At 56.3% G+C, this 11,210-nt stretch overlaps 1 protein-coding gene and 1 long non-coding RNA gene across 2 annotated transcripts; both read right to left on the reverse strand.

The window, feature by feature from the left end:
- Positions 1 to 3,826: 3,826 nt before the first annotated feature.
- LOC107275238 (bZIP transcription factor 53) lies at positions 3,827 to 4,657 on the reverse strand. The gene has a single exon (NM_001320516.1). The coding sequence runs from the start codon at positions 4,521 to 4,523 to the stop codon at positions 4,065 to 4,067; it is 459 nt and encodes a 152-aa protein (NP_001307445.1). The 5' UTR covers positions 4,524 to 4,657; the 3' UTR covers positions 3,827 to 4,064.
- Positions 4,658 to 4,666: 9 nt separating this feature from the next.
- On the reverse strand, positions 4,667 to 5,227 carry LOC107275239 (uncharacterized). Its single transcript, NR_135294.1, has one exon. It is a non-coding gene; the product is annotated as an uncharacterized lncRNA (long non-coding RNA).
- Positions 5,228 to 11,210: the final 5,983 nt, after the last annotated feature.

Genomic DNA, 11,210 nt, shown 5'->3' on the forward strand with positions numbered 1-11,210 from the left:
GGAGGAGGTCTCCGCCTTGCCTGACCCCAGGCCTCGGCCTTAGCCTCGGCCTCGAGAGGAGTTACGTCCTCGCCTAACCTCGGCCTCGGCCTCAGGAGAAGTCTCCGCCTCGCCCGACCTCAGCCTCGGACCAACTACGCTACAGGGGATGCATCATTACCCTACTCCTAGCTAGCTGCCTCAGGCTATGAAGGAACAAGACCGGTGTCCCATCTAAGGTTACTCCGGCAACAGGTAATGATGGTTCCCCGTGTGCGCCCATGACGTCGGTTGCTCTCAAACCCCCTACGGAAGCAAGCGAACGTCAGCAGGATCCATGCCGCACCGCCAGCTATGCTTCTACAGGGCTCAAGGCACTTCTCCGACAGCCACGTTAACACGCGTACATAGCTACACCCCATTGTACAGCTGGGCGTCTCCTTGTATCTATAAAAGGAGATGTCCAGGGCCTTCCTAAGACACGTTCACGTTGGCACACGTTCACGTTGACACACGTCCACGTTGACACACGTTCGGGTGGACATACGTGGACACACACACAGAGACGTTGACATAGTGGGAGGCGGGGCAGACGAGACAGGCAGAGACGGACTCACGCAGGGACTCTCTCTCTCTCTCGCTCGCCCTCGCTCTCTCGCGACGCTTGTAACCCCTACTACGAGCACCCCGGTGCGAGATAACATAAGCATCATTTCCCTCTTGTGTTCCATCTTGCATCAACTCATCTGGGCAGGGACACGCATCAACAAATTTACTGGTCGGTTGACGGTCCTCGCGGGTCCGAAACGCCGACAGATTGACAACCAGATTTTCCCCCGGAGGGGTAAGATACTATATTTGTCTTGCGCTCGGCAGTCCATCCAAGACGGATCTAGACGACGTAAGAGTCGAATAGAAGTAGAGGTGGATATGCGGAAAACTATAACTAAGGCTAGGTTACATCTACTCCTAGGGCATGAATGATAAAGTAATGGTAAATAAAGTAATTGGTTCGATTGTAATGTGTTCGGTGGTTCTCAATCGGCAATACCCCTTCATATATATAGGGGGAGGTCTCGACCGATTCCTAGGCGATAGCTAACAAATCACACATGATTAGATGGATAACCACGCACGAGATGAGGATAATCGTCCGAGTTAATCTGATCGTGGGGGCATGGACCGTCCGCCACTTTTAGTGTTCAACACATGCCCCCTGCCTTTTGGTGGAGCTTGGCAAACCAAAAGCACCAGCAAACTTCAGAAACAATTGATCTCATGAGTTATTTTGTTCTCGAAGTAAGGACTCAGCTCGATGCAAGTCATCGACTCTTGTGATCAGATAATATAAATATTTGATAGAACTTTGATGGATAGAGGCCGTTTCGGATTGCATCCTCTTCGTCCATGTCTGCCTGATCAACATGTCAATAGGCAAAAACTTGTGGTGCCCCCAGCTCGAATAAGCAAATGGATTGAGCCAGCAATACAGATTCATCGCATAGGACAACACATTGATGATGGATAGACCGGGAAGCACCATGCCATCCCTGGAGGAGGATGGCCAGACGATCTTGGCTGTGCTACCTTTTGGGTCGGTTTAGTTGGCCTTTGCTTTCACACATATCATCGTTTTGACTTCATTTGTTTTATTGGTCGGTTGTGTGGAACGACCTTCTTCATATATTTAGCAAGTAGCTGATCAAAAGTAGGGCTAACTTTGCTGAGTCGGCCAGACATCTTGGAAGTGTTTTGCTTCCAAATACCTGTTTTGGAACATTGTGGTCTAACGGTCTGAGGTTGCTGTTGCTTCTGGTCGTCTGTGGACTGTCCTGCCTTCATAGCCGGACTGTCCGCGCCTGTCCTGGACTGTCCGGCCTTAGTACCTGGATCGTCTGCCATCCGCGGGATAGGCGACCATTATCGGGTGTTCGGTCGTGCTTGCCCCCCAGTGCCTCATGTATTTTTTTGTCTGAAGCCTACCAAGTAACCACTCTGCGTGACATATTTGGCGTGCAAGGATTACCAATGATGATATTTTTATATTTGCTTTTATCGGTCACACATGGACGAACTAAGACTTTTTTGCTCGTCGGCTCTAATGTGGTGATAAGGACAGGTGGCCTGTCAATCTTCACCTCGTTTTGTAATCTCAATCGGACTTCGTTTATAGCCGATTGTATTTGCCGACGGAAGACAACACAATCATTGGTGTCATGAAGAAAGGAGTCATGCCATTTACAATATACACACCCTTTTAATTCTTAAACAAGAGGAATTATATGTGATAATTTAATATTACCATGCTTAATTAACTCATCAAATATTTTATCGCACTTAGCAATATTAAATGTGAACTTAAATTTCTTCTTTGTGTCGAGTGCGGGTGAGAACGAACAGAAGACTTGGCCTTAACGGGCCAAACAAGCTCAGCGACAGGTGACTTTTCCGGCTCTTGGGGCTTAGGTGCCCGGCTATATTTATGCCGGTTTTCTGCACTAGACGGACCATAGGTGGCTTTCGGTGCTCCGAACGGTCCGACTTGTGTAGTCGGATGGTCTGCGAAGGGACAGGACGGTCCGGTACTATACCCGGACTGTCCAGTCATGCCGAGCAAGCCTTTTGGTGGGCTCTGTGTGACTCCAGACTGCCCGACGTAAGGTGTCGGATGGTCCGATGGGGAGCAGGACGGTCTGAGATCGTGCTCGGACTGTCCGGCCGTGCTGAGAGCCGATCCACCGCATATTGAAGATGCCAGCAGCAGTTGCCTCAGATACAAGTTCGTCGGCATACCATAATATGGCTGGGACTGAGAAAACCCATTAGTTGTCGATATGTTTGGCGTAGTTGTTTCGGTGCCCAATTCTCGTAGCAAAGAATTGGACGTACATATTTTTCTAACTTAAGCCTTAATTCCTCTATATATTCGTCCACACTTTTAATCCTATTGTCACATAAAGAATTTTTAGGAGATTGAATAACATTGGATGTCATGGTGTTATTTACAATGGGGTGTTGCACGAAATGTTTCAGGGAAATAGGTCCCCAGCGATGCCCTCTACGGCGACGCGGACGATCCGCGACTCTGGGTCGGACGGTCCGCGACCAGGCGCAGGAGCAGCACCTTCTCGACATCGCACCGGACGTTCTACGATGGCGCAGGATCGTCTTCCTCCTCAAAGGAACCTAGTTCTCGCCTCCGGGGGAAAGATCTTAGGGTGCTTCGGGTCGACAGGTCACTCGTGACGTTCTTAGACGACGTAGAGTCGCCTAGGAATTAATAGATCAATTCGAGGAAGAGATCTCTTGGATTGACAACTAGATCTTGCCCCCAAAGGAGGGGTACGATACTATGGTCGTCTTGGGCTCGGCAGACCACACAAAACGGATCTAGACGGCGTGTAGTCGAATATGGGTGTAGCTGGATATGCTGAAAGCTAGAACTAAGGATATGCTACATCTACTCATATGACATGAATGATAAAGGAATGATAATAAAGTAAATGATTCGATTGGAATGTGTTTGGGGTTATTAATCGGCCGTACCCCTTCATATGTATAGGGGAGGTCTAAACCCGTGCCTAGGCAAAAGCTAACAAATATCACGTGATTAGATAGATAACCACACACAAGATAATGATAATCACTTGAGTTAATCTGATCACGGGGGACACGGACCGTCCGCCATTTTTGGTGTTCAACATTATTCCATAAGAAACGCATAATCATGCGAAGTGAAGTTAACACCTCAATTAGCTTGATTTGTTTTTTTTTTCGAACTGAACTCCATGAGAAATGTTTTCATGGAGTAACTTGTTAACCGTATACAAAAAATGAATCATCGAATAAACACTCAAACGTAGGAGATTACATAACACTTATTGATATAATAACATTACAATACCGAAAGTACAACCAACCAGATACATATGTAAACGAGCATCATCTCATACACACAGAGAGAACAGATCAGCAGCAATAATCATGTGTTGTTGAGACGCAGCCAATTCTTCTTGTCTCGTTTGCCGACCAGCCCCGGCTCTGTCTGCCTCGTATGGTTGGCGGGGGCAATCATTCATCACTCATCAGTAGCGGAGCATATGCGGGGCGCCGATGGGCATGGCGGCGGCCGGGTAGCAGGGCAACTGCCAGGGGCGGAGCAGCGGGTCGTCCGCCGGCGGCACCTCCTCCTGGATGTCCATGGCGACGCCGCTGAACTCCTCGACGACGCGGAGCACCTCGTTGACGGAGCGGAGGCGGGCGCCGAGTTCGGCGGCGCGAGCGCGGAGCACGGCGTTCTCCTGCTCGACGCGCGCGTTCTGCGACGCGACGTCGGCGGCGCGGGCCGCCACGCGCGCGTTCTCGGCCTGCAGGAGCGCCGCCTCCTGGGCCAGCTCGTCCAGGTGCTGCTGCTTCCGCAGCCGCGACCGCCGCGCCGACTCGCGGTTCGACAGCCGCCGCTTCTCGCGCCGGCGCGTGTCCGCCGCCGAGTCGCCGTCCGACCCGGACGTCCTCCCCGCCGGCGACAGCGACGACGACGACATCAAGACACGGTCTTTTTTCCCCCGGTCGGTCTGGCTACTTTACCTCCAACAAAATTCCTCTATCGCTAGCGCTAGTGTATTATTATTCGGCGGTTGTTCGGGAAGGCAAGAAAGAAGGGAGAAGCAAGAGGGGACGGAGAGAGAGAGAGAGAGAGAGAGAGAGAGAGAGAGAGAGAGAGAGAGAGAGAGAGAGAGAGAGAGAGAGAGAGAGAGAGAGAGAGGGCACGGGGAATGGCGGATCCGGGGGAGGGCAAGTTACGAGATCACATAAAACCAGTAGAGGAAGACGACCGAGAAGGAGTGGAGGAAGCAGGAGCGGCGCAGGTGAGTGGCGATCTTCATAAAGCTCAGAGATTTCGCATCAATATGCTGCTGCTTCTTCTCAGCCAAACCATGGCCGGCGAGAACGAAACCTCCCTCCAGCGCAAGGAACCCCGGAGAACCCCAACGCAGAGGTTTGTTTGGATCTCTGGCTCCGGGAGAGCAGCAGTTCCTGGACTGGCGAACCGGGCAGAGCTTCGGTCCTGGGAGGCTGGCCTGCTCGACCTCTGGCGGAGAAACGAGCTGAAATCTCGACAAGCTCGTGCTGGCTGCGGGGAAGAAGGCGAGCCACTCCAATCGGAGGCGGAGAAGAGGGAAGGGGGAGGGGATCAGGCCGAGCGGGGAGGTGTATTTAATGCCGGGACGAGGGCATCTTTGTAATTCTCTTGTCATGGCAGAATGGCTCCCATGAAATGCTGATGGGAGCAAGGTGAAGGGAATCTGTCTTGCGTGTCTGTCAGTGACCCTTGTGGGACTCCGTGGGTTGTTCCTGCTCGTGCATCGTGCGGCCGAATTGCTGGGTACACCCTTACTATGTGCGGCTGCTGATGGATTAGTGGGACACCGGGGATCTCGTGGTTTTAGACGGCGTGGTTGATTGGAATTGGACCGTAACATGGTATTTATTATCTTGTGTTTGTTGCAATGTGATGTGTTATGTACTCTCACGAGATGTACATACTTTCTAAGGGTGGGTATAGATATGGTAATAGGTCAGGTGGAACAAAAACCTGTTCACGGTCGGATAGGTATCCGTCGGTGCAATTCCAAAATCGCACCTAAATTCGTTGGGTTTCGAGTCAACTGTATGTTTTTACTTAGTGTACACTTAAACAATAATTAGGCTATAAATAATTATATCTACGGATTTTAAGCCTTCACATGTTAAGCGGCAACAAAATATTTCATGAATCATTAGCCAAGTTACTTAATCAAAATAATTATCATTATATCTTAATTATTTTTTAACATAATAAAGAATATGTTTAATTTTGGGTTGGGTACAGGTCACTCGCGGGTTGAAATAGAAACACATACTCTCATCCGTGAAACTTCGGGTCGGGTGACGGATGCACCCATGGGTCAAAATCTTCGCATGTATACGAATGTATCCGTGCCTGTCACTCTTCTAAACTTTAGGACTAAATTTTAGTCTTTATAAAGAACATTAAATAGTGTTGTCGGCGTTTCGACCCCGGGGGGTCCCTGGACCGACGAGTAAATTGTCGCTACGTGTCCCAGCCCAGATGGGTCGGCGCGAGACGGAACACAAGGGGGAAACAATAAGGGGAATCGCGGCCTCGTGTTGTCCTGCGCCCAGGGCGGATGCACTTGCAGTAGGGGTTACAAGCGTTCGCGAGGGAGAGAGAGCCTGTGCGTCAGCCCGTCCTCCCGCGCGGTCACCTTCTCGTATGAGGGCCCTGGACCTTCCTTTTATAGACGTAAGGAGAGGGTCCAGGTGTACAACAGGGAGTGTAGCAATGTGCTAACGTGTCTAGCAGGGAGGAGCCAGAGTCCTATGTACATGCCGACGTGGCTTTTGGAGAGGTGTTGCTGCCCTGTTCATGTGATGTCGTGGTCGTCGGAGGAGCGCTTGAGCCATGTGGAAGCACAGCTGTCGGAGCTGTCGGATCCTTGCTGACGTCTCCTTGCTTCCGTAAGGGGCTGAGAACTGCCGTCGTCATGGAGCACGCAGGGTGCCATCATTACTTGTTTACCGGGGCGAGCCAGATGGGACGCCGGTCTTGTTCCCCGTAGCCTGAGCTAGCTAGGGGTAGGGTAATGATGGCCCCCCTGTAGCGTGGTCGGTCCGAGCCCAAGGTCGGGCGAGGCGGTGATTCCTCCGAGGTCGAGGCTGAGTCCGAGCCCTAGGGTCGGGCGAGGCGGAGACCGTCGTCCGAGGTCGAGGTTGAGTCCGAGCCCTCGGGTCGGGCAAGGCGGAGACCGTCGTCCGAGGTCGAGGTTGAGTCCGAGCCCTGGGGTCGGGCGAGGCGGAGACCGTCTTCCGAGGTTGAGGTGGAGTCCGAGCCCTAGGGTAGGGCGAGGCGGAGACCGTCTTCCGGCGTCGAGGTTGAGTCCGAGCCCTGGGGTCGGGCGAGGAGGAGACCGTCTTCCGAGGTCGAGGTGGAGTCCGAGCCCTGGGGTCGGGCGAGGCGGAGACCGTCTTCCGAGGTCGAGGTGGAGTCCGAGCCCTGGGGTCGGGTGAGGCGGAGACCGTCTTCCGGCGTCGAGGTTGAGTCCGAGCCCTGGGGTCGAGCGAGGAGGAGACCGTCTTCTGGCGTCGAGGTTGAGTCCGAGCCCTGGGGTCGGGCGAGGCGGAGCTTCCTATGGTGCCTGAGGCCGGACTTGGCGACTGTCAGCCTCACCCTGACGGGTGGCACAACAGTCGGAGTAGCGCAGGCGGCGCTGTTTTCCTGTCAGGTCAGCCAGTGGAGGGGCGAAGTGACTGCGGTCACTTCGGCTCTGTCGACTAAAGAGCGCGCGTCAGGATAAGGTGTCAGGCGATCCTTGCATTGAATGCTCCTGCGATCCGGTCGGCTGGCGAGGCGATCTGGCCAAGGTTGCTTCTTCGCGAAGCCTGCCCGAGCTGGGCCTCGGGCGAGTCGAAGGTGTGCCCGTTGCTTGAGGGGACCCTCGGGCGAGACTTGAATCCTCCTGGGTCGGCTGTCTTTGCCCGAGGCTGCGCTCGGGCGAGGCGAGATCGTGTCCCTTGAGGGGACGGAGCCTTGACCTGAATTGCGCCCATCAGGCCTTTGCAGCTTTGTGCTGATGGGGGTTACCAGCTGAGATTAGGAGTCTTGGGGTACCCCTAATTATGGTCCTCGACAGTAGCCCCCGAGCCTCGAAGGGAGTGTTGGTACTCGCTTGGAGGCTTTTGTCGCACTTTTCTGCAAGGGGATCGGCCTTTCTCGGTTGTATTTCGTTTCGGTGGGTGCGCGCGAGCGCACCCGCCGGGTGTAGCCCCGAGGCCTCGGAGGAGTGGTTTGACTCCTCTGAGGTCTTAGCGCTTTTCATGACGCCTCGGCCGGTCTAGTTGTTCCCTCATGCGAACTGGTCGTTGCCCGGGTGCATAGTCAGGTTCCGAGTTCTCGGGCTGGTATGTTGACGCTGTCAATGGTTTGGCTGGAGCTGGGTTTGCGAGAGCAGCCCCCGAGCCTCCGCACAGAGCGAGAGGACGGTCAAGGACTGACTCGGCTTTTATCATACGCCCCTTCGTCGCCTTTCCGCAAGGAGGAGGGGGGAAAGCGCCATGTTGCCCTCGGAGGGCACCGAACATGGTGTCTCCAGTGAGTTGCTAACGGGTGATCCGAGTGGACGCCCGTGCCCCGTTCGATAAGGGTCGGCTAGTGGCCCAGAGGCGCGCTCCAGAAGTACCTGCAGGTGATTTGTCGGACCCGGTCCCGTTTGATTGGGTCTGAGGGCTCGATGCCTCCCTCTGATGGGATTCCGTTACAGAATCGCTCCTGTTGGTCTCGGAAATGTCCTAGGGTACCTCGGGAGCGTAGCCCGAGCCTCGACCATGTATCGGACGTAACCAGAGTCATCCCTCGCTCTGCGTGCTCCGAGGCGGCTGTCGAACCCTTCGGGGGGCCAGCCTTCGAACCCCTGATCAGTAGTAGGCGCGGAGCCCGAGTGGCCTGAGGCGGCTGTCGAACCCTTCCGAGGGGCCAGCCTTCGAACCTCTGACCAGTAGTGGGCGTGGAGCCCGAGTGCTCTGAGGCGGCTGTCGAACCCTTCCGAGGGGCCAGCCTTCGAACCTCTGATCAGTAGGAGGGCTCGGGGCCCGCTTCCTTCGCGGAGAAGGATCCCTTTCGGAGTATCCCCTTTCCCGGTCCCTGTAGCAAGAGAGAGAAAGGGGAAGAGGAAAAGGATACGAAATTGAACGACGTGGCGCACCTTTTTTGACATGGTCATCATGGCGGAGGTGAAGCGTCGCCCGCTTCGCCTGCCAAAGGTGTCGCCTGCCCTGCCGCAGAGTTAATGCGACGGGACGAGTGGTTGGCGGGGCAGCCGTTGTGTGTGCACGAGCCGTTCGAGGAACGGAACACGGGCGTGTCGTCTTCACGCCGTGGGAGAGGGCTCTCTCGCTGTCCCAGGAGGGGACGTGAGCCTGCAGATGATTTGACTGCTGCTTCCGCTCGCCTGCCGCTGCCATTACTGCCGGCCCACTTTTGGCCATATCGACCGTCGTGCCTTCTCCCGCGGCGGACTGACCCGTGACCGATGTTCTCGGTTGGCACTGTTGGGCCATGCGCAGGGTTGCCTCGAGTCGCGGCACCGGTTCCGCAGTCGAGAAGGCGTGGTACTGGCGCAAGTGGCGGTGCAGTTTCTCGCACGTAGTAACCGGCACGCCGATAACATGACGTGTGGGCCTGGGCCCCATGCTGGACGCGTCGAAGTCGAAAGGGTGCGTCCCCTTGGTGCAGTTGCATGCCGCCTGCATGGCGGTCCGCCCTTTCACCCGCTGGTCTGGGAGAAAGTGGAGGAGTGCTCGTAACCGCTGGGCAGTTACGCGCTCCATGCGTGGTGGTTTGGCTTCTTCTGTCCTGGGCCAGCTTGCATGACGCGTGGGACCTAGCCCCCGTGTCGTACAAGGAGGACCTTGGAGCGTGTTGGTGAAGACTCAGTCCACGACGGCTGAGGACGCAAGTGGGGAGAGTCGCCTTTAAAAAGGGGGCGACCCCTTGGATGGCAGCCATGCCTTCGCACTCCCCTCATGCATTGCGCCCTTCCACCTTCCGAGCCCCCGGATGGGGAGCGCCCGCGTTGCTTTCGTCTTGCTGCTGTTGGAGGAGCGCAACTTCGCGGAAGTTGGTACCTTTCAGCCATCGCTCGACTTCAAGGATTTTCATCAGGCAGCCCGGCTGCATCCCCTCGTCGATGGTCACCCAAGACGGTGACCACCAGTTTGATGGTGGGGAGAAGCAAGCCAGGCTGCGACCTCTGCCCCGCCCTCAGCTTCAAGGATCTTCATCATCCTTGCTGGGGCGGAGGGCGAGCTGAGCCAGAGCTCTACCTCCCGTATGGGTCGGCGGGCCACCTCCTCCTTCGGCATTCAGGGGAGAGGGCGCTCACCGGCCTAGCGGGGGGCGGACTTTGACAACGCGGGGTTGATCGGCCGCAAGCGTCGTCAGCTCCAGCGTGCCCGGTTCGCTGGCTCAGCTGACTCTGGCGCAGCTTCCGGTGCCACCTCCCACCGCTGGGCGGAGTGCGGCTATCTGTCCGCCGTACGGGCGGTTGTTGCGCCGCGCGCACCGGGGGACCGCCCAAGACGTCGCGCGCTGCTAGGGCGACATTCGTGTTCTTGGGCTGTCCTGCCCTTGCTCCGGTACGACGCCTCTGCGCGGAGGTCGATGCTCGCCCGTCCGGGGGACCCGAGTGGGGATCTGCCGGTGGGTAGATGGCTGCCGTCGTCGGTGCTGAGGTGGTGGCGGCTGAAGAAGTCCTCGTCGCCGACGAGATCGCCACCACCATCTGCGCTCTGGGCCTCCGGCTCTTTGGCTTTGATAGCTTGTCCTCGCCCCTCGAGTGGGGACATGGGCGAGGGCCTTATCGCAGCAGCGTCTGCCCTGAGGTCATCGCTGCTGTTGTTTGGCCGCCCGGAGCGGAGGTCGTTGTCGCTGCTGCCGGAGTGGGCGGCGGCGAGCCACCTGGGATTTTGTCGTCCCGCAGGCCCTCCAATGTGGGGGGTTGTTCGTACCTGCGGGGGTGGAACTGGAGTTCCGTTTGTAATGGCACCTTGTGTGCCGGTGTCTGTTCATTGCGGCTGTCGGGGCCTGAACATCTGTGTATTTGGGCGTAAAGCCGTGTTTCTTCATCATTTCGAGCACCGGGTCTCGCCTGTCGGCTAGCTGAACCGCTTAACCAAGTGTGAGTTGCCCTGTGCGGAAGGTGACGAGTGAGGTGTCCGTATCCCGGAGGCGTAGGAGTCCCTCGGCTCGGTCGGCCTTGCCGCCCGAGGCTTCTCTTGCCTAGTTAAAGAAACCCTCGGCGGCTCTGTGATGAGTCGGAGCCGGAGGCAGCAGTGTCAGCATGGACAGAGGCGGAGTTGGCTCAAAAAGAAGACTTCGTCGACCCAGGAGCAGGGGACTTCCCAGGACGAGGATGCATAGCAGCGGCGGCCGAAGCCTGGCCGGGTCGTCCACTGGCGGGACCAACCCTGGAGTCGGGCTGCCGAGGCCATGAGCCGGGCCGGTGTCCCCGGGGGACGGCTGGCTGAGGCTACGGAGCGGCCGGTCCGGCCGTCTGCTTGGGCCGAGTTCCTGTAGGATGCCCTGGCGGCGATGACCCAGGCGCGGTGCTGATATTTTCCTTCGAGGTGGAGATCCTCCGACCGTGTCGTCGTCCGAGGCCGGGTCGGATTCC

Source organism: Zea mays, chromosome 3 (genome assembly GCF_902167145.1).
Source record: "Zea mays cultivar B73 chromosome 3, Zm-B73-REFERENCE-NAM-5.0, whole genome shotgun sequence".
Taxonomy (NCBI): Eukaryota; Viridiplantae; Streptophyta; class Magnoliopsida; order Poales; family Poaceae; genus Zea; species Zea mays.